The sequence below is a fragment of the Cotesia glomerata genome, linkage group LG8 (assembly GCF_020080835.1).
Source record: "Cotesia glomerata isolate CgM1 linkage group LG8, MPM_Cglom_v2.3, whole genome shotgun sequence".
Classification (NCBI taxonomy): domain Eukaryota; kingdom Metazoa; phylum Arthropoda; class Insecta; order Hymenoptera; family Braconidae; genus Cotesia; species Cotesia glomerata.
Window position 1 is genome coordinate 4,371,783 of NC_058165.1, and position 24,817 is coordinate 4,396,599.

At 24.5% G+C, this 24,817-nt stretch overlaps 1 protein-coding gene across 2 annotated transcripts in view; it reads left to right on the top strand.

The window, feature by feature from the left end:
- Positions 1–847: 847 nt before the first annotated feature.
- The window catches only part of LOC123270570, a 38,293-nt gene continuing 14,323 nt past the window's right edge, over positions 848–24,817 (top strand). Inside the window, exons 1-2 of one of the 2 annotated variants that reach the window (XM_044736689.1) lie at positions 848–1,009; positions 17,095–17,184. In XM_044736689.1, coding sequence (XP_044592624.1) covers positions 17,116–17,184 — 69 coding nt within the window. In that variant the 5' untranslated portion in view covers positions 848–1,009; positions 17,095–17,115. Of the gene's footprint in view, positions 1,010–16,134; positions 16,419–17,094; positions 17,185–24,817 lie in introns of those variants that run through there. The other variant, XM_044736690.1, reaches the window with a different exon arrangement.

Consider the following 24,817-nt stretch of genomic DNA (forward strand, 5'->3'; position numbering starts at 1 on the left):
AATTGATTTACGACTTCTGATTCATCGAGAAAATTCTAAAATACTTTCCTTAAAGAATTTTCGACTTTCGCCGATCAACATAAACTAAAGGTATGATTTCCGTTATATCAACGTTCTCCTTTTTTTAATTTAAGTACAATAATATACTTGATAATTCACCATGCGTTTATAATTTGCAATAATGTCATATGTAGATGTACACTCACATTTTATATGATTAAGATTAAAAAGATTTACAAATTTTTTTTTCTAATATACAGGATTTATAACGGGTATATCTTTATCGTAAATTGGGTTTGATATTTTTTCAGCGAAAGTCATTTATGATTTAAATAATTGAGAGAGTAAGGAAAATTTTGTGACGAGCATATTATTATTTTTAAAGGAATTTTTTTAGTTTAATTTGGTATCATCAGAAAGGTCTTGATAAGAATTAGTGCCGTTTAGTTTTATATATTTTTTAGTATTCAATTTTTTATGTCAAGTTTTTGGAGGAGTTTTTAATAGTTTGTTGGTTCTATAAATTTGTTCGGTTACATTTGTCCATTAAATTATTTGCAATTGATCCTGTGATAGCACTATTATTTTTAAAATTTATTTAAAATGTACTCGAAATAAAAAATAAAAAAAACTGATATTAAATAAAATATATAGAATAATTGGTTGTAAAATAAAAATGACGAGTGGGACAATGGTAATCGTGGGTTTTTGGTGAAAGCTAAACGACATGGTTCAAGTGAAAGAGGGAAAGGGTAATGTTTAAAACGGAGAAAGATATTAAGAAATAAGAAAGACGGAATGATCAAGAGGGGAGAGTATATAAGTAGAGTTTCATTTCCTACAAGCTCACAACCACGAGCACAAACTTATTATCAATTGTTAGTTATTAATTAAATTTATTTAAAAATAAAATTCAAAGTGTCAAAAAATTCGTTTTTCTTTTCCTAATTTATTTTAATAAATTGAAAGTGAGTGTGTGCCATTTAGGATTAATTATCAGCAATAAAAGGTTTGTGAGCTTATTAAAATTACGTGATGTGACACAAGTGTTCTTTGATAATTGTGCTGCAATTGATATATTTTAAAATTAATATACTTGTGATTTTTAATGATATTGAAATGTGTTATTAAAATCATTATATTGCACGCCTCATAAGCGAAGCGTTGAGGTAGTGCTCTACTCTCAACATGCCAAAAAAAGCAGTTTTCTCGAAACTGAAATTGATTTTTTTTTTACTTATATCGCACTTACAGAATAATATGAGTGCACTTATATCAAGTCAAATAATCTGTCAGGCACATAAAATATATTTCAATAACAATTATTTTGTTTAACATAGTAAATAACAACATTAAAAATAATCTTTCCTGGACGTCCGTGTGTCTGTGTTTATGGATCCGTGCATGTGGCAGGAAAATTGCTCGAAAAAATAATCCTACCGGAATAATTTTTTTTTATCATCTAAAGTAATACACTAAGGACTTTCTCAATTAATATGACTGTTCAATTCACTGACGTTTAATTATTATTTATAAAAAACTAAGATACGACTGTGTATTTGTATATCTATACATAAATTTTATTATAGTATTTTTTTTTCTCACCTTAGAATTATTGCGCTACTAAACCATAGCAGAGTTTTCTGTTTTTTATATTTTATTTTAATCAATTTTATTGTGGAAAATGGAATTATAAGACGTACACTTTTAGATTTTCCAAACATTTTAAAAGTTTATCATTGCACGCCTCATAAGCGACGCGCTTAAAATTTTAAACAATTTTATTTCTTAGCTGAAGAAATAAAAAATAATTGCACTGATAAAAGGATTTGTTTATATTTACTAAACTTTATTGACTGTTAATAAATGATTTTTTAACATCATATGATTTAATAAATAGATAGATAGATAGATAGATATATTTATTTATGCCAAAGCCTTAACTGGCCAGATGGCAAAAGAAAAGTTTACATTATATTAAAATATTTTACATATTTGATGCTTAATTTAACGATATTTTATAACTTAATAAAAACTTAACTTAATATATATTTTGACAGAGTAAAAGAAGAATATAATTTAACAATACAGATTGAAGAATAACTTAAGATTTAAGTAACATTTTTGTTTGATTACATAGTTTTTGTTGATTTAACTGAATTTAACAGACAATTTTTAAATATCAAGTTCGAAGAGGTAATGAAAGGTTTTATTCTTAAAAATATTAATACTAGGCGCTTTGACTAGATCCTCTGACAACTCTTCCCAAAGACGAATGCAGCTAACAACAAAAGAAGATTCATAAACAGTCGAGGTAAAATTTGGTACTTTAAAATTTATAAAATTCCTTTTTGCTGCCAGTCTTTCAGAGCGTCTAGTATCTAAGTCTTCAATAAATAACTCACGCAAGTAAAGAGGTTGACCTATGCTTAACAGTTTATAAAAGTAACATGCTAAGAAATAGATTTGACGTTTACTTATGGATAGCCATCCAAGCTCTCGCCTAAATGGTGTAATATGCTCGTCCCGCTTTAGATTGTAAATAAAACGAATTGCTGAGTTTAGTGCATTAATAGTTAATAAATTATTTATTAAATACAATTTATTAAATGTTAATAAATATTTGTTAACAAATATTTATTAACAGTTAATAAGTAATTTATTAAGTACAAATTATTAACTGTTAATAAATATTTATTAATGGTTAATGAATATTTGTTAACTGTTAACAAATATTTATTTAAAATAAAAAGCAAAAATAGCAATTTTCTTTTGACACTTTTTATAACTATATAGCTGGAATACATGATAATAATTAAATTCACTAAATAAATTAACGTTTTTAATATTTAAAAATATAAAAGATATTTATGAGCTGTGATAGAATTTGGTATTTTACAATAAACGTTATTATAATGTAATACAATTAATGCAAATAATTTATAAAGATGGTTTTTGTTTATAAGCAATCTTTATATCATATGACATTGCAAGCGAAACAAATTCACTCAACAAAATATTTATTAATTATTAATAAATATTTGTTAACTATTAATAAATACTTATTGACTATTAATAAATGTACTTTTCTCCCAAATAAATATTTATTGAATGTTAAAAAATATTTATTAAAATTGAATAAATTAAATAATTGTCTTCAAATAAATTAAATTATTAATAGTTAATAAGTCCTTCTATTAGTGTTCACTGATAGAAAAATTTGTTAATATTTAATAAGCTTTATTAACTGTTAATAAATGATTTTTTAACATCATAGGATTTAATAAATATTCATTAACAGTTAATAAATTATTTATTAAAAGTTAATAAATATTTGTTAACAAATATTTATTAACAGTTAATAAGTAATTTATTAAGTACAATTTATTAACTGTTAATAAATATTTATTAATGGTTAATGAATATTTGTTAACTGTTAACAAATATTTATTTAAAATAAAAAGCAAAAATAGCAATTTTCTTTTGACACTTTTTATAACTATATAGCTGGAATACATGATAATAATTAAATTCACTAAATAAATTAACGTTTTTAATATTTAAAAATATAAAAGATATTTATGAGCTGTGATAGAATTTGCTATTTTACCATAGATGTTATTATAATGTAATACAATTAATGCAAATAATTTATAAAGATGGTTTTTGTTTATAAGCAATCTTTATATCATATGACATTGCAAGCGGAACAAATTCACTCAACAAAATATTTATTAACTGTTAATAAATATTCGTTAACTATTAATAAATACTTATTAACTATTAATAAATGTACTTTTCTCCCAAATAAATATTTATTGAATGTTAAAAAATATTTATTAAAATTGAATAAATTAAATTATTAATAGTTAATAAATCCTTCTAATTTTATTTTAATAAATTTTATAGTACAAAATTAGATTATGAGGCGAGCACTTTAAAATTTTCCAAACTTTTTTTCATATGATATCAAGAAAAGAAAAATAACAATTGTAAATATTAATTATAGGATTGTAAAACAAGTTTTGAATTGTTATTGTATAGACGCGAGACAAATCCCATTGAAATCTCTCCTTGCTTCTATATACGCATCTGAAAGGTAAAAGGGTATGTGGGGTAGCGAGTCAGTGTGTCAACGTTCTCACATCTCTCTCCTCGTGTCTTCTTTTTTACTCTTCGACTTATAAGAATAAGGCCGTGTGGATCAAGATTAAATTTATATTTATATTTATATCATCATTTATTAGTATAATTTACCAATAAAATTGATCATTATTTATTTTAATATTTTTTAACCGAAAAAATAAAATTCTTTTTTGTTTTAAATTGCAAGAGTTCCACATATCCAACTTTCGCAAGTTTCCTCTAATTTTCTCCGGTACATTCTATCGTCTAGCGCTAATTTTTCGCTTTCTGGTTTGTCTTCAGAAGTAAACTATCACGCGACATATTTCCTGTTGAATTTTCATCATATTTTTTATTTTTACATTTTATTTTATTTATATAAATATTGAATAATAGAAAAATTGCAATAATAAAAAATAAAATTAATTTAATTCAAGAGAAAAATTTAATGCATGTTATAATAATTAAAACATTAAAAACATTTTGAATTATTATTATTATATTTTAATAAATTTAGTTTTTTGTTATTTAAAAAAATTTTTTTTTAATTTAAAATCACAATTGCAAAGTTTAGATTTTTATTGACTAATAAAAATAAATTTTACGCTTAAAAATTTATAATGTCTTTTTATTTCATAAATAACTATAATTAGCTAGATTTAAAATTAAAGGTAATATTTTATCAATTGCCGAATTATTTCAAGCTTTTTTTATAATGAAAAATATTATTTTTACATTAGCATTATATTGAGTAGTAATAATTCAAAATAAATAAATTTTGCTCATAAAAAAAAAATTTTAAAGCAAAAAAATGATTTCGAAGATCATTTTAAATAAAACAGAAAATTTATTAAATTAAAAATATTTTTTTTTGGCTTAAATGAATTTTTTTAGGTTCAAAAATTTTTCTGCTAGATTTAAAAAAATTAAAATTTGTCAAAATAATTTTTTTTGAATTCAAATATTTTATTTAAAAAAATATTTCATAAAATTAAAGCTTTAAATTTATTACAAAAAAAAAAAATAATAAAAAAATGAATTTGAAATAAAACAGAAAATTTATTAAATAAAAAAAATTTTTTTTAGCTTAAATGAATTTTTTCCGGTTTAAAAATTTTTTTGTTAGATTTAAAAAAATTAAAATTTATCAAAATAATTTTTTTTTAATCAAAATATTTCATAAAATTAAAGCTCGAATTTATTAGAAAAAAAAAAAACTAATAAAAAAATTAATTTAAAATAAAACAGAAAATTTATTAACTAAAAAAAATTATTTTGATAAATTTTAATTTTTTTAAATCTAACAAAAAAATTTTTAAACCGGAAAAAATTCATTTAAGCTAAAAAAAATTTTTTTTTAATCAAATTATTTTATCAGTAATTAAAAAAAATATTTCATAAAATTAAAGCTTCAAATTTATTTAAAAAAAAAAATTAATTTTAAATAAAACAGAAAATTTATTAAATAAAAAAAATATTTTTTTTGGCTTAAATGAAATTTTTTCGGTTCAAAAATTTTTCGGCTAGATTTAAAATAATTGAAATTTTCAATTTTTTTAACTAAATTACTTTACAAGTGTTTATTAGTAAAAATAATTGATAAAATTACATCATTGTCTAAACTAACAATTAATCATTCAATTTTCTCTAAAAAATTAATAATACAAAAATTCAATAAAATTTTATCTGATCATATATAATAATATTATTTTCCGGAAAAAAAACACCTTAAATATCTCCTTTGTTTCAATATTTAGTTTCAATTTCATTTAAAATTATAACGGTACTTGAGGTATAATATAATACGCCCTACCATAAAATTACACATACACATGATTCACTTTCACATTTACGAGAAAATAAACACGGATCAAGCACTGGATCGTATCCGGATGTCTCGGGGTTTCACCTGGTATACGATATAATATGTCCAGTAGGAATAACGGTATACTTCAATTACGTCACGAGTGCACCTGTCGTGCACTGAGAGGGTAAATAAAAAGTCCGCGGCATTCGCAATTTATAAATATATAAATAAGCTCACAAAAACGTTACTCTACATATAATTAGAAAAAAATTATAATAAATACACACAAAAAGTAACAGTCATCGTAGGAAAAAATAAATTAGATGCCTGATAAAATGTAGGTCTTACAGAATTTAATATCTATTCGTGGACCCACATCATCACTGAGTTTCTCTTTACATATTGAACATTCTGTTTACTCGAAACTCATTAGTCATATCAAATGTGACAAAAACTTTTCTTATTACTTATTATTATTATTATTATTATTATTATAACTATGCCCGTATATTTTTTTATTAATTCTTTAAATAAACTTGTTTACTAATTGTTCAATTATCCTTTATTTTCGCTTTTAAATTTTTATTTTAATGTAAATTTTGTTTAATATTTTACTAATTTAAAGCTCTATAAATTTTTTATTTTTTATTATGAATATTTCACTAATTAATAAAGTCAGTAATTATTTTAAATTTAACAATTTTAAACTCGAAAAAAAATTGAATTTTATTTTTGATAGTAATTATAAAGATTTTTTTTAGCTTATCAATTTTTTCTCTTATAGTAGAAAATTAAAACTGTAATCAAAAATAAATTTTTCGAATCGGTCAATTTTTCGTAGAGTTGAAGCTATTCATGTGATATTACCAAATTTTTTATTAAAAATTAATGCATGAACTATTTGTTGTAAAAAGATTGAGTCTTACTCATTTAGTTAGTTAATTTTATCTCTAAATTACTTTTTATAAACATTTTGATTACTTTTTATTAAGTTAGGACCCTCGGTTAGAGATTTACCGTTCAGAATTTTATGAAATTTGACGTATTAGTAAATTATAGCAAGATAATAAGCCCACTAAATTTTAGAAAAGCTCAAGAGAATCACTCAAAAAATATTTACCATTTAAAATTTTAGAGTTAAGCATTGTCTTATGAAAAATTGCAGTTTTTATTTTATTTTACAAAAAGTTACCTTCAGATTTCAATAAAAATTTAGGTGATGAAAATAAATGACATATTAAATATTTTGCGTAATTAAAAGTACAGATTCAGAGCATGTGATTGTAATAATTAATAAAAAACTTTGAAAATTCATCTCTGACTCACTTTTTTCAGTGCAACTTTGCATAAAAAAATCAACTACTCAAATTAAATAAGACTTTGTAAGAGGCATTTTACACTTGTGGTATCTGCACTGATAGAAGGATTCATTAACTATTAATAATTTAATTTATTTGAAGACAATTATTTAATTTATTAAATTTTTATAAATATTTTTTAACATTCAATAAATATTTATTTGGGAGGAAAGTACATTTATTAATAGTTAATAAGTACACGGGAAAAAATTTCTGGGAAAAATTACGATACAACTATTGTAAAGCTGGACTATACTTTTATTACTATTAATTGTCAAATATTTTAAAAGAAAAAATACTATTTATTCATGAAAAAATACGATATTACTATTGTAAAAAGTAAGAGATGAAAATTTCCAGTGCTGCCTCTGTATCTATCCAATAGAACTATAGCAAATTTTACAATAGTTGAATTGGAATGTTTCTCAATTAATGTGAGTGATGGCCGTGCACAGCTCTAGACTCCGAGTTTATGTAAATGTTAAAGGATGTGGGTCTTAGTTTACCTCGGATAGCGTAAAGGGAGAGTCTCTGGCTGCCAACACAGAGTTCTGGGTTCGAATCCCAGATAGCACGAAAAAGTCGGCTTCTTTTTTCGATTACTGTACAGGTACCAATTAGTCCAACCTTCTATCTCTCTCCCTCCCTAATATTTCTTTTAAAAAAACCAACTGTGAATTTTTACAATAGTTGAATTGTAAAGTTCACAAACACATATTGTATAATTTGCTCTATAGTATTCGACTTTTTAGAACTCTTGCTAGTCTTATTTGTTGGATAAAATTTACAATAGTAGATCGTAAAAATTACTAAATGAGAAGTATAGTCTACCGTTACTATTTTATTTAGTAAAAATTACAATTGTAAAATAGTAAAAACTCCTTCAATTTTCTTTCCGTGTATTTATTAATAGTTAACGAATATTTATTAACAGTTAATAAATATTTTTTTGAGTGAATTTGTTTCGCTTGCAATGTCATATGATATCAAGATTACTTATAAACAAAAATCAGCTTTATAAATTATTTGCATTAATTATATTACATTATAATAACGTTTATTGTAAAATACCAAATTCTATCACAGCTCATAAATATCTTTTATATTTTAAAATATTAAAAACGTTAATTTATTTAGTGAATTTTATTATTATCATATATTCCAGCTATAGAGTTATAAAAAGTGTGAAAAGGAAATTGCTATTTTTGCTTTTTATTTTAAATAAATATTTGTTAACAGTTAATAAATTGTACTTAATAAATTACTTATTAACTGTTAATAAATATTTGTTAACTGTTAACAAATACTTATTACCATTTAATAAATAGTATTTAATGAATAATTTATTAACTGTTAATAAATATTTATTAAATCCTATGATGTTAAAAAATCATTTATTAACAGTTAGTAAAGCTTAGTAAATATAAAAAAAAATCCTTCTAAGTGCAATAATTCTTTTATTTTTTCCGCTAAGAAATAAAATTTTAAACAAATTAATTGCTTAGTTTTTTTTAAATAAATTATTTCTCTCAGTGTATATTAACATGTGTTAAAAAACTAAATTTTTTCACTCTCTGATTTTCAAATCCACACAAAGTAGTCAAATTTTTAAAACTTCCTGAAAATTTGTAAATTTAATCTACGTAGCCTAATAATTAATAAAAAAAATAAAAAACAGTAGGTTTCCGGGATATTTAATCAAATAATTAGGTTTAAAAATTTTAATTTTTACATGTAGGTAAATGGAGATTCCACCAGCCGTTTATTTGATTAAGAATTTAATGCAATTAACGATTTAAAAAAAATTTTATTTTCATTGAATTTGATTGAAAAAATAATAAGCTTTCGATTAAAACAATAAAAAAAGTAGCTTTCCGAACGTATTACGGAGATATTTTATATTTTTTATGAAAAATCACTCAGAACTTCCATTCTTTAAAGTCTTGTATTTGACTTGGCAACACCGCTTGCGCAGTTACTCGGCGCATAAGTAACCGCGGTTTTTTAAATGCTAGAAGATCTTAGTCATTTTAGTTAGACAGTGAACATAAATAAATTTCAAGATTAGGGACTTCTTTTTGTGTTGTCAAGTGTATACCGGTAATTCAGAGTGCTATATTTTTTATTAGCCAATGAAATGTTAATAATTATTTAATGAGTAAATTTTTCGGAAATTCCCTCAAGAATGTTATTAATTAATTTAAAAATTAATTTTAAAATGCATAACAAAAGTATTTCTACGTATTTTTTTTAAAAGATATTCTTCATATTATGGTACTTGGATCTCCTAAAAACCTAAACTAACATTTCGGCTGACCAATTTCAAAACACAGTAACTAACATTTAAAAATTTTTTTCAATTTTTCTTATTAAAAAAAAGTTTGCCCACCAAATTGATGAAAAATTTGATTTGTGAATAGAAAATACTTGAATATGAATATTTTTAAGAAAAAATATTTGAAATTGAGGTCTAAATGTTATAAAAAAAAATGCAACAATACTAGAAAAAATCAGGTGTAAAAATTTTGCAGTTACTGTGTTTTAAAATTGAGCAGCCGATTTTTCAAAAAAAAATAATAGACAGTTTAATTAAAAGTGTGTAATTATTTAAAATAGTTGTAAATCATTAGAGAGAAAACAAAAATTAGAGTAATTGTGATTAAAGACACTGAACTTAATCTTACCGTGAATCTAAAACTTTCTCAGTTCCATAAATCTAATTTAAGTCCATCACTTTTCCATTTTAACTTTTTTTATCATTATAAAAAAAGCCATAAAACGTTTTACCGCATTATTGAGTCTTAACTAGAATAAGAATGATATTTTAATCCTGATGAGTCACAATGTGGATAATTACTTTCTTGTTCCAAACAAACAAACTGCCGGTCACGATTTTTTGTCACTGAAAATCGAAAGAGTGAAGGTCGCAACAAGCAAGAATAAATATAACGTTTACTTAAAATATATTAAAAAAAAAAAAAAAACCGTCACGGTGTAAAATTTGAAATTCAGGTATTGAGAACAAATTTTAGGAATTGGGTCTCTAATCTTTCTCTTTTCGAATTCTTTAATTTCGTCTTTGGTGAAACATTCTGATCACTTCCGCATGAGAAATCAAGACTCATAGGCCTTGAACTCATTTATTCGTCTTTGGGAGATATTTTGGGGCGCTTTCTCCTATCCCGATAGTCCAAGCTTCATCTGAGAGAGTAGTCAATTATTAATACGATATCCGATTTAAATCATTCATAAAATTTCGATGGAAATTTTTATTAGTATTTTTAACTTCCCGCTAAGAAAATCGTAGATTTTCAAAATTCGGGAAGTTATTGGTTTCACCCCGTTTTGCGAAAATCGAGTTTTCATCAGATCTCGACGTTTTAAGGTCACAGGAAGCTTTCCTGACTATTTCCGCGATGGTGTCCATGCGGCTGTGTGTGTGTGTGTGTGTGTGTGTAAACTTCTTATCTTTTGAACGGCTTGACCGATCGGATCAAAATAGGTGGCGATCTAAAGAGTATCATTGCCATTAAATTTCGTGAAAATTTGAATCAATTCGGTTCGCTAGATTTTGAGAAATCTCAAAAATAAAATTTTCAAAAAATCGTTTTTTTGGAATAATTTCTAAACGGTTGCTCCGATCAATTCCAAAAACTATTCCGCTCTTAAATTTAAAAAACCACGTCGATTGCCACCAGTCCCGTCAAAATCGGTTGATTCGTTCGAGAATTATCAAAAACGAAAAATTTCCAAAAAAAGCGTTTTTTTGGAATTACTTCGAAATTTCCCGTTCGATCGATTTAAAATTAAAAATCCGTTATAAGGTTTCAAAAACTGCGTCGAATGCTACCAACCGCGTAAAAATGGGTTCATTCATTCAAAAGTTATTGCGGTTTGAAAATTCAAAAAATAGTGTTTTATCAAACTTCTATCAGACTTTTGAGCGCGAAGAGCTCAAAAGTATAAAGAAGCTATCTCTTTGAGCTCGGAGAACTCAAAATAACACAGAAATTGTACTTTTGAGCTCGAAGAGCTCAAAAACAAAATAAGTGAAATGTTGAGCATTTAGGTATGGAGTTAGCGGGAAGTTGCAGGGATGGCCTTTAGGGTCAACCGATTTCCTAATTTTTTTTATTTGGATTATCAAGATCTTAAGTGTAACAGTAGCTTATAAACCAATTGTGTATAAAAAAGAGGCCGAGAAAGTCCGATTATAATTTGATTTTAATCTTTAAGAGTCTTATTATGTTTGTTATCTATTCAAGTGTCAGTTAAAAGATGTTAATAATGATGTTTAAATAACAAGTCACATTTATATAATAGGTCTTTCAATGCAGTAAAGTATGTTGTGAGGTATTTAAATTTTATTTAAATTTAATCTTGGGAAGAAATTGTTCGGAAGTTTTATAAAGCTCTCAAAAAATTTTTTTCTATTTAAATATTAAATTAAAAAAATTATAGAAAAGTTTATAGAATTTTTTAATTATTATAAAGTTATAATCAAGTATTAAATAAATTGCTTAAATTAATTACTAAATAAATTAATTAATAAAATTTTTGAGGAAATTTCCGAAAAATTTACTCATTAAATAATTATCTATATTATTAAGAAAATAAGCAAAGTTTTATGGCCAGTGTTTTTGTATGATAAAATGGGTTTTTGTGGTTAAATTTGGTATCGTTGGAAAAGACGACGCACAGTTGTGTCTTTTCATGGTTTCATATCATTCTCGTCAATAGTCAATTTATGATGATGAGTATTTAGGCTGCATTCAAAAATGCTCTATCTCTAGATATATAATTAAGAAATAACCTTGTATCTTGTGAACTATTGACATTTTTAAATATATAAGCTTATTCCGATGTTATACTCATCGAGACCTTTTATTTGAGTACCCACATCAATTTTTCATATATTTTATATATTTATATATATATGTATATATGAAAAATATATCAAAATGCATGTGGGTACTCAAATGAAAGCTCTCGATGAGTGTAACATCGGTATGAGCTTATATCTTCGAAAACGTCAATAGTTAAGAAACTACAGTGCAATTTAAGAAATATCTTGTGAACTATTGACATTTTTAAAGACATAAGCTCATTCCGATGTTACACTCATCAAGACCTTTCATTCGAGTACCCACATCAATTTTTCATATATTTTATATATTTATATATATGTATATATGAAAAATATATCAAAATGCATGTGGGTACTCAAATGAAAGCTCTTGATAAGTGTAACTTCGGGATGAACTTATATCTTTAAAAACGTCAATAGTTAAAAAAGTACAATGCAATTTAACAAAATGCATTATTTAATAAAGCAAAATTTCATTTATTTATAGTTCACAGGCCACAGCAGTCACATAGTGACTGCAAGATTGCTAGTTAACATTTAATTGACTAATAAAAAATATAGCACTCTAAATTACCGGTATACACTTGACAACACCGCAAAAGTTCCCTAATCTTAAAATTTATTTATGTTTACTGTCTAACTAAAATGACCAAGATCTTGTAGCATTTAAAAAACCGCGGTTACTTACGCGCCAGGTAACTGCGCAAGCGGTGTTGCCAAGTCAAATCCAAGACTTTAAAGAACGAATGTTCCGAGTGATTTTTCATAAAAAATATAAAATATCTCCGTAATACGTTCGGAAAGCTACTTTTTTTATTGTTTCAATCGATAGCTTATAATTTTTTCAATCAAACTCAATGAAAATAAAATTTTTTTTAAATCGTTAATTGCATTAAATTCTTAATCAAATAAATGGCTGGTGGAATCTCCATTTACCTACATGTAAAAATTAAAATTTTTAAACCTAATTATTTGATTAAATATCCCGGAAACCTACTGTTTTTTATTTTTTTTATTAATTATTAGGCTACGTAAATTGAATTTACAAATTTTCAGGAAATTTCAAAAATTTGATTACTTCGCGTGGATTTCTTTAAATTTACCAAATTCTTTATAAGTCTTATTCAACTTTGTAAAAATAATGTTTGATTTAAATAAATCAAATAAACACTTCCCGTATTTTTTCTATTAGATAAAAATTATTAAAATTTGTTAAAAAGTTTTTAGTTTTTTTTCTAAAAATATAGCCAATTTTCATTTTTGTTTTACTTTAAAATAAAATTATAAATAATTTTATTGAAAAAACAAAATTTTTGATACTATTATTAAAAATTCAAAAATAAAAAATAAAGTAGAAAAAAATTTACACTTTATAAGAAAAATTAATAAAAAACAAAAATATTTATCAATGAAAAATTTCAAGTGAGTTAATAAAAATTTTAAAAGTTAAAACAAATTATCATAACATGAATACTGAATAAAAGCAGATAATAAGCATAAAAATGCCCGAATCTTCATACAATAAAATAAAAGTAAACAATGGATTTTTTTCCTTTGTTTTCCTGCAAGTCACTTATTTTTTCGGTGAAAGAGAAATTGTTACACTTTAAATTTAAAAATTATATAAATTGCTAAAGTAACTTTTCAATTAAGAAAATAATAACTAAAGTAGTCTTATAGAGCATAGTAAAAAAATATTTACTTGCACTTTCATGCGTTATCTTACAGGTTGTTTCGTTATTTCCACGCTTACTATCACGTTCGGGAGTTACAATAGTTATGCGGGTGTCGCGTAAGGATCTAGGTCATTTCATTTTCATAATATATTTTTATTTTTGCTTATAGTTTTACCGGCAAACTTTTTTAACACACATAATTATCTTATCAATTATTACACTCTCGAGTTAAACATGCGTAATTTGTTTTTTCGAGCTCATTTTTAATTATTTTTACATGAATATATAACAAACCATTAAAAAAAATTTTTCAAAATTATAATTAAAAATAAATCGCATTTTTAAATAATAATACACTAAGTAAAAAAATTTATTTAAATAAAAATTAACAATATGTAATAAAAAAATAATTTGTTTAAAAAATAAAACAATTTTATTTTTTATAAAAAAAAAAACTAAGAAAAATATATATAAAAAATATATAAAATCTATATAAAAATACTAAGAAATATTTTTTAAATACTAAGAAATATTTCTTAAATACTAAGAAATATTTTTTAAATACTAAGAAATTATGTTTAAGAAATGATTTCTTAAATACAAAGAAATCTTCTTAAATACTAAGAAATCCTTCTATCAGCTATAGCTGAAAAAAAATCTAAATTTTTCTCACGGTAATTTTCTTGTTGAAAAAAATTTTTCTAGATTTAGGAAATAGTAAATTTTGAATGAAAATTCGTAAATTGTCTCCACTGTAAATAAATATCGTCTTAAAAAAGTCGTTTGTTTAAAATCTTAAACGTGACACAAACCAAGACTATTTTAAGACGTCAAAATAAAATTCCGAGAGCAGATTTTTGAAATTTGGTTCTCAAATTTGCATGAAAATTAATTTTTAGACGATTCTGCGAGTTTTTAACTGCAACATTTTTAAGTACGATTTTTTTTAATTGAATTTGAAATTATTAAAAAATTGTTAATCGACAATTTTAAGACATTTAAGACGCACTGTTTTAATTAGTCTTTAAAAATTTTTTTAAGATTTTCAGATTATTTTAAGATGAGCTCACAGCGACAGAGCTCTGACACATTATTATGGAACGTCATAAAATAATCTTAAGAAAATTTTAACATAGTCTTAAGAAAATCTTAAAATAGTCTTAAAAAAATCTTAAAAAAATTTTCAGACTGTTTTAAGATGAGCTCACAGCGACAGAGCTCCAAAAAATTATTATAGTGCTTCTTTAAACAGTCTTAAAAAAATTTTTAAAGACTATTTTAAGATGAGTTCACAGCGGCAAAGCCCAGAAACATTAAAACGGAGCGTCTTAAAAAAGTCTTAAAATTGTCGGATAATAATTTTTAAACAATTTCAAATTCAATTTAAAAAGAGCGCACTCTAAAATATTGCAGTCTTAAAGTAGTCTTGGTTTGTATCACGTTTAAGATATTAAACAAACGACATTTTTAAGACGATTTTTTTTAGACAGTCTATATTAAAAATTTTTTTTCATTAAGAAAATTATTGTGAAAAAATTTTATATTTCTTCAGCTAAGAAATAAAATTGTTTTAAATTTTTTAACAACTTAATTTTTACTCCCAAAAATGCCCATTTTATTTAAAATAAATTTTTTCTCAGTGAATTATAATAAATTTTTTATTATTTTTATAATTTATAATATAATTTTATAATTTTTATTAAAAGTTAAATTTAAGTAAAGTCTTTACACAGTAAAAAATTTTGTGTTAAAAATTATGACATTAAAGTTAGCCGTCACTTGAAAATTTTTTGATTTAATTTAACAAAAAAATTGCATGTTTTATTTTTTTCAATATCTACATGTCAATTTTTTAAATAATTTTTTTCGGGTCATATTTTATTTGTTACAAAAATTTTTAAAATGATCAAATATCTGCTCAATTAATTTTCATTAAAAACACTTTTAAATGACTCAAAATTTTTTTACCCCGTTCAAAATTCAAAAATCTCTTCCCGAAAAATTTTAAGTAGTAGTCGGGAAGAAAAGTATCAAAATAAAAGTAAGTTTTTTGATATCACCTGTACGCGCTGTCTGTTAAAAAAAAAAAAAAAAAAAAAAAAGGAATGGAATTAATGTAAAACAAAAAGAGCGGAGAACATAAGGCAGTAGGTGACGTAGGCCGTATGCGGATGATGATCAGTCCGTAAATACATATAAGACTACTGGTATGGGTACGGAGCAGCATAGTGGGGCAATGTTGTTCCTCTACTTTATTCTGCTCTGGGCCTTACCTGAATACTCGTAACTGACGAGGGCGTCAGTAGGTCACTAGGACGCGGCTCTCAGGCTCATCGAAGCCCTCTCGCACGTTCAGTCAGTCCCCGCCGGCCAAGACAATCACTCCGGGCCACAAATCCTCACCCTCGGTCGCCTCGACAATTATCAGGGGTCCGAGTCTTATCGATCGAGGTCAGGCTTTCAATTGTGAAAGAGATCGAACGTGATTTGTTAATTGTTTTTTTTTTTTTTTTGCATTGTGCGGGTGACTAAGTGATTATTTTCGGTTAAATATTCATTTTTTTAATTGCCGCCGTATATGTGAGGTAGATTTTTCTATAGAAAAATTTTTTTTATTGTTACAAGTGATTTTTTTTTACATGTGAAGAACAAAATGTTATTTTTTTAATTATTCATTTAAAAGATCTATTTTTAGCTTTAAATAATTTAACGAGTGACTTATTGACAAATTTACATTTTTATTTAAACTGGGTCAAAAAAATAATTTTTGAAATTTTTAATTTTGAAGAAATTTAAAAATTTTTTTAATTTTTTAATTAAACGTGAATTTATTAAAAAATAATTTTTTTCTTTTTTAGAAATAAATTTTAAAGTTAAAAAAATTTTGTCAATTTTTTTAATTAAACATGAATTTATTAAAAAATAATTTTTAAATATTAGCGACTTAATTTTTAATACAGAAAAAAAATTGTGTAAAAAAAATTTTTTTTTTTCAAAATTAATAATTCAATTTAAATTAAATTATGTAGATATATGCATGACACATTTAATATAAATAAAATAATAGCATTTTGTTCAAAAATTCTCAATGTTTTATAGTGTAACTGATATAACAGTGATTGTGAAAAAATCGCTAAATTAAAAATTGAAAAACACAAGTGACATTAAATAAAAAATTTCCTAAATTTACTGTTAAAATTAAGATTAAAAAAAAAAACAAAGTGATGTTATTAATAAAATAATGTTTTTATTTAATTACAGAAAATCACACACTCATAGGCGATGGAAAGAACACGCAGGACGATACGAAGAACGATGCTAAGTTTATTACTCCCTTTACTACTGATATTTGTGCGTATTTTTTTTTTTTATTAAATAATAATAGTAAATATTGGAGAAAATTAAAATTAACGTCAAATTTTTTTTAATTCGAATTTTAACTATCAAAAATTAAAAATAATACACTGAAAAAAAAAAAAATTGAAAGAATAAGAAATGTGAAAATAAATTAATTTATTGAAAATTTTAAACAATTTTATTTCTTAGCTGAAGAATTAAAAATCTCACAGTAACTTTCTTGCTGAAAAAAATTTTTTTTGACGGGAAAAAAACAAATTTAAATAGACAATTTGTGAATTTTAGTCTAAAATTGTTTTTTCTCGAATCTAGAAAAATTTTTTTCAATAAAAAAGTGAAATTTTTATTTTTTCTGCTTTGTTTAAAATTTTAAACTTGTTAAAATTTAACAATTGTGAAAACTTAAAAATTATTTAAAATTTAAAACAAATTAATTGCTAATTTTTTCTAAAACCAATTTTTTCTTAATATAGATAAATAAATCCTTTTATTTCATTGGTACAAATAGCTTAAAACAAAAAATCATCTATTAATTAATTACGTGGTTAGTGTTACGGTTTGGTAGATCGAAAAAAAATCTTCAGTACAATCTTACTCCGTTACTCATTAAGCTTCTAATTCAATGATCGGCCAATCGTTAAGATCTGCGGAGCGTAGATTTAGCGTATTTTTAACCGCTTTTGTAATACTGCAATTTATTACATTATTACACTATGTCAATAACAATTTTATTTATAATCTAAACTTCCCTCAATTTTATTCCTTCAAAAAATCGAGTTCAAAAATAAAAAAATATTTAAATTTTACATTAAATAAAAATTGATCTTCTTTATACAATTATTTTAAAAATCTATCGGACATTAATAAGATCCAAGTACCTTGCGAGTGTAAAAAATATCTATAAAAAAATAATACGTAGAAATACTTTTGTTATGCATTTTAAAATTGATTTTTAAATTAATTAATAACATTTTTGAGGAAATTTCCGAAAAATTTACTCATTAAATAATTATTAACATTTCATTGGCTAATAAAAAATATAGCACTCTGAATTACCGGTATACACTTGACAACACAAAAAGAAGTCCCTAATCTTGAAATTTATTTATGTTCACTGTCTAACTAAAATGACTAAGATCTTCTAGCATTTAAAAAACCGCGGTTACTTATGCGCCGAGTAACTGCGCAAGCGGTGTTGCCAAGTCAAATACAAGACTTTAAAGAACAGAAGTTCCGAGTGATTTTTCATAAAAAATATAAAATATCTCCGTAATACGTTCGGAAAGCTACTTTTTTTATTGTTTTAATCGAAAGCTTATTATTTTTTCAATCAAATTCAATGAAAATATAGTATATTACACACCTGTGGCAAGAAAATGAAAAACGTCTCAGAACACATATATGTTGCCCGAGGCGAAGCCGAGGTCGACATATATGTGATCTGAGATATTTATTATTTTTTTTGCCCTCCGGGCGGAAAGTGGCAACTTTCGTCCCGCTGCGCTAAACTAAGTTGCCGCTTTCCGCCTTCGTCGGACAAAAAAATAGTATACACTCCTCGGGAAGTAAATAAGAAAGCCTCAGATCACATGTTTGTTGACCTCGGCTTCGCCTCGGCCAACAATTACATGTGATCTGAGACATTTCTTACTTTACTTCCCTAGGTGTGTAATATACTAATTCCTGCCATATGTTTGTATACTATTTTTCTGTCCGACAGAGGCGGAAAGCGGCAATTTCGTTTAGCGCAGCGGGCCGAAAGTTGCCACTTTCCGCCTGGAGGGCAGAAAAAATTTTTTTAATTGTTAATTGTTAATTGCATTAAATTCTTAAACAAATACACGGCTGGTGGATTCTCTATTTACCTACATGTAAAAATTACAATTTTCAAACCTCATTATTTGATTAAATATCCCGGAAATCTACTGTTTTTTAATTTTTTTATTAATTATTAGCCTACGTAGATTGAAACTACAAATTTCCAGGAAGTTTGAAAAATTTGACTACTTTGCTTGGATCTTCATAAAATTAACAATAAAAACTACATAATTTTTTAAATTGGATAATTTAAGTTTAAAATTAGACTAATTGTATGTTAAATAAAATTTAGTAAGATAATAATTAATAAAGAAATCACAATACATATAATATTTACACATACGGCAGTAATATGCGTATAGTAAAAAAGATAATGAGTAGAAAAGAGAGAAAGAATGAGACTATAGCCGCCGAACCGAAGATAGTAGGTCACTGCGCCGGACGCACCGTGCCTTCCTCAATGAGTTGAAGAACTTCTGCTTATGTTACACTCCCTCATATATTCTTCTTATGTGTATGAAGATATATAGTGTAGTATTGTGAACTTTCGTGGATGTGAAGACAGTGTCCGGTAACTTGTATTGCGACTCTAGACACGCCTGTGTACATCGTTGATCAAGTTCTTTCTTCCAGTAACAAATCCAGCTTTCTTTCCTGGGAAATGTCTCTTAACTGGCTTTATTCAGTAATTGCTGCTTCCCAGACAGACTCATACATACCCATCAGACACTCCTATCTTTCTTTTCGAGACATCTTACCAAAATAAAACTGGTTAAATTGCAGGAGAGACATTCTATTCTGGCTTTACTTGCTCATTTTTGAAAGTCATTCCGGTCAATAAATCGAGAAATTTTTAATTATGCAGAAAGCTACACTTGATCCAGGTTGAAAAAATATATCATATCTTACCAGAGTCCACATTTTTTTATACTTTTAAAATTACTTACTGTACACCGGAGAAAAAATGTATTTAAAAAAAAATAAGCTATTAATTTGCTTAAAAATTTAAACAATTTTTTTTTTTTTTAAAGAAAAAATAAAAATTTTTTTTACAGTAATTTTCTTGTTGAAAAAAATTTTTGATCAAAATTTGCAAGTTATCTAAATTTGTTTTTTATTCAAATCAAAAAAAAATTTTTTAAAAAAGAAAATTATTGTAAAAAAAAATTTGTATTTCTTTAGCTAATAAAATTGTTTAAAATTAATTTCTTATTGCAACGTTGCTCATTTTTTTTTTTAAATAAATTTTTTACTGAGAAAAAAAATTCATTATCAAAAAAATTAGTAAAGTTGTAATAAGATATTAATTTGTTTAATAATTTAGGAAGAAAAAATTTTGAATTAAAATTTGCAAGTTGTCTATATAAAATTTTTTTTTTCTAAATCAAAAAAAGTTACTGAGAGAAAAATTAAAATTTCTTCAGCTAATAAAATTATTAAAAATTAATTTATTATTACAAAATTGGTCATTTTTTACAAATTAAATTTTTTATCTCAGTTAAATTTGAATTTTTTCACTCCTGGGTCTTAAACTTAATATGCACACCGTAGTTACTAGGCAATAAAGCGTTTTTCAGGTTAATGATACCCATATTGATAATTATGATGTCGTAAAAGTTTATGATACAGTAAACATATTTAGAGTGAAAAAAATATTTTTAAGAAGAAGTAAAATCTTTAAAAGTAGAATAGTTTTAAGCATCTCTTTTTTGATAGGCTTCACAGATTTTATAAATAATACTTGCGTTATTTTTAAGGAATTTTAAAGAATTCAAGGAATTTATAAAAAATAGTTTTAAATCTAATCAAAAATTTTGTTAAAAAAATTAAATTAAGTTTTTCAATATTTAAACATGTTTTATTTTTTTTTTAAATATTTGCCTGGGCTCATAAATTTTTACTAATTAAGCTGAGTTTGAAAAAAGCTCTCGATTTATAATTAACATGTTTGTAAAAAATTTCTTTATTTATTTAAGTAATTCAATTATGATAACAGCTATTTCCTTTCTTTCAATTATGTAAAAAATAAATTCACAAATATTAAAGTTAGTAAATTTAAAAAGTGAAAGAAAAATATTAAATTGAATAATAGTAATCGTTAAATTAGAGGTTTCGAAGTACAATATTACCCATGATGTACAATAATTTTGTGGGTTACCACAACCGATCTGTTAACTCATATTTTAATCTAAAACGCTTATTTTTTGTATATAATTTAGCAATTATCTAAAATAGGTTATTTCTTCACATCTTTAAAGATTACAACTATAAAAACAATTTTTTTATCCCAATTAAGTGATTAGTTTATATAAAGTTAATATTTAAATATTAAATAATAAATACTAAATATTAAAACTAAGAGGGAAATGCTCAATGGGATGGGAATGTATCATAGTTACAAAACTATACATCTGGAGATAATAAATAATAAATAATAATATCAAGTTAATATAAATGTTAATAGAGTATTTCAAGGTATCAATAGCAAAAAAAAGTATCCGATTTTTTTTCTTTATAAAAATGATTAAAAAAATTTCATCCTTGTAGATATTTTGTAATCCTAAAAAAAAAATTATTTACAAAAAACAATTTATTTTTTTTTTAAATATTGTTAAAGTTGCCCTCAAATAAATGGACCTAGAAAAAGAATTAGAAGCCTTCAATGCAAAAATTTTTTTTTCGGCACACAGATAGACACTAGTATACTGAATAACTTAATAAAATTTTAGCTGAGTATTTTATTTTCCTACGCGTCGTACAAAAAAAAATAGTTTCAACCATTTTCTTAAAAATTTTTTGAAATTTTGAGTAGTTATACTCATAAGTATCCTCTATACGCGGGAATTTATTTAAATAGTCCTTGCGGCACTAAATGTTGAAATATTAGCACTTAAAATTTGTATATTTTACATACAAACCCGATGCTGACCGACATTAATTGAAGATATAACAAGTATTTTTTATCAAAAATAACATAATCGAACGGTATTGATTTTTTTATAAAAAATGTTTGAAGTTAGTGACTTTCGATATTTTACGTGAGTGGAAGTGAGTGAGCGATAGTCTGTAAAAAGAGGCAGCACTAGTGCGTGAGAAAGAAACCAATAATGGCTATTGGTGTCTTTTTCTTGTCCATGAACGTCCTTAAGTAAAATTACTCACCATTGTACTTAATACTAAACAGGCTTAAGAACTTACAAGATAATTATAAAAATTTAACAGTATTTTTTTAACAGACTATACTTTCAAAAAATAAAAAAATTGATTTTTTAAAAATTCTAATCCGGGGTCCCTTTAATTAAAAAAAATGATAACATGTGTCAATGAACCGGTAGTAGAGAATTAACATTCATTGTCTATCCTAATATAGTAACAAGTTTCTTGCTCTTTGTGACTTTTTGAACGTGAGCATTGAATTAAAATTCAATCTTGACGCTCTATTCGTAGTGGCTTGAATCAGCCTAATTCTCATGATTGTTACTTTTTCTTCTTCTGTTTCTTGTCCTCCGCTTTTTATTTTTCTTCATTCCCTCAATTTTTTCCTCTTTTAGAGCGATCTCTAACAGATATTACAATTGAGGCTGTGAATTTCGTCGAGAAAACAATTAGACTAATTAATTCATATACAATTATTATTTTACATTACTCTTCAAAATTCCTTTTTAAATACTAGGTGAATAATTTTTTTTCATATTCATTCAAGTTTTTTTAGCTTCTCATGGTGAAAGCTTTGAAAAAATTCTAAGAAAATATGTAGAACTTTTCTCTACACATTTAAGAATCTTTTAATCTTATGTGCAATTTTTTTAGATAAATCTAATTAATTATTTAGTTTACTAATTTCATTTCAAAGAATTTAATGCTTCGAAATCTTAGAAAGTAGTTAATAATAAAAATAATAAATCTATTACATCAAATCGACGCGTTCAATACATTAATATTGGTATTATATTTAATGGTACTTAAATACTAGATTTTTACCAATTTGCAAGTGAAAATTTTGGACTACATTTCGCCACCTATCGGCCTTCGCGGAACTATTTACAGAAAATAAAATTTACTTTAAAAACATTAAAAGCTTTTATAAAAAAAATTTAATTCCTGATTTTTATTAAAATTATTTTTTTTTTGTATTTATTAAAATAGTTTCTTCAATAAATTCTCTAATAAATTGGCAGATTTTTTTATTAAATTCAAAAAGCTATAGCTTATAAAAAAATGAAAAAATTAAAATGATTAATTTAAGTAATCTATATTATTAAGAGAATAAGAAAAATTTTGTCTCCAGGATAGCCTTATGATAAAATCGGCTTTTTAAAGTGAAATTTAGTGTCATTGTAAAGGTCTTGACTTGAATTTGTGCCTTTTCAAGGTTTCATATCATTTTTACCGATAGTTAATTTATTATAATAAGTATTTAGGCTGCATTCGAAAATGATCTATCTCTAAACGTATAATTAAGAAATGACCTTGTATCTTGTGAACTATTGACATTTTTAAAGATATAAGCTCACCTCAACATTACACTCATCGAGACCTATCATTTGAGTACCCACATCAATTTTCCATATATTTTATATATTTATATATATTATATATATGTATAATATATGAAAAATATATCAAAATGCATGTGGGTACTCAAATGAAAGCTCTTGATGAGTGTAACATCGGGATGAGCTTATATCTTTAAAAACATCAATAGTTAAGAAAGTATAGTGCAATTTAACAAATATCTTGTGAACCATTGACATTTTTAAAGATATGAGCTCACCTCGACATTACACTCATCGAAACCTTTCAGTTGAGTAACCACATGCATTTTTTCATATATTTTATATATTTATATATGAAAAATATATCAAAAATGCATATAGGTACTCAAATGAAAGCTCTTGATGAGCATAACATCGGGATGAGCTTATATCTTTAAAAACGTAAATAGTTAAGAAAGTACAGTGTAATTTAACAAATATTTTGTTATCTATTGACATTTTTAAAGATATAAGCTCACCCCAACATTACATTTATTGAGACCTTTCATTTGAGTACCCAAATCAATTTTTCATATATTTTATATATTTATATATATTATATATATATGTATATATGAAAAATATATCAAAATGTATGTGGGTACTCAAATGAAAGCTCTTGATGAGTGTAACATCGGGATGAGCTTATGTCTTTAAAAATGTCAATAATTAAGAACTGACCTTACTCTATCTTGTCAACTAATGATCTTTTTGAAGATATAAGCTTATCTCAACATTACACTCGTCAAGACCTTTCATTTGAGTACCCACATCAATTTTTTATATATTTATAAATATTATATATATATATATATATATATATATATATATATATATATATATATATATATATATATCAAAATACATGTGAGTACTCAAATGAAAGCTCTTGATGAGTATAACATCGGGATGAGCTTATATCTTTAAAAACGTCAATATTTAAGAAAGTACAGTGTAATTTAACAAATATTTTGTGATCTATTGACATTTTTAAAGATATAAGCTCACTCCGACATTATACTCATCAAGAGCTTTCATTTGAGTACCCATATGCATTTTTTCATATATTTTATATATTTATATATATTATATATATGTATATATGAAAAATATATCAAAATGCATGTGGGTACTCAAATCAAAGCTCTTGATTTTAACACCTGGATGAGCTTATTATCTTATAAACGTCAATATTTAAGAAAGTACAGTGCAATTTAACAAAATTATTTAATAAAGCAAAATTTTATTTATTTATAATTCACAAACGGTAGTCA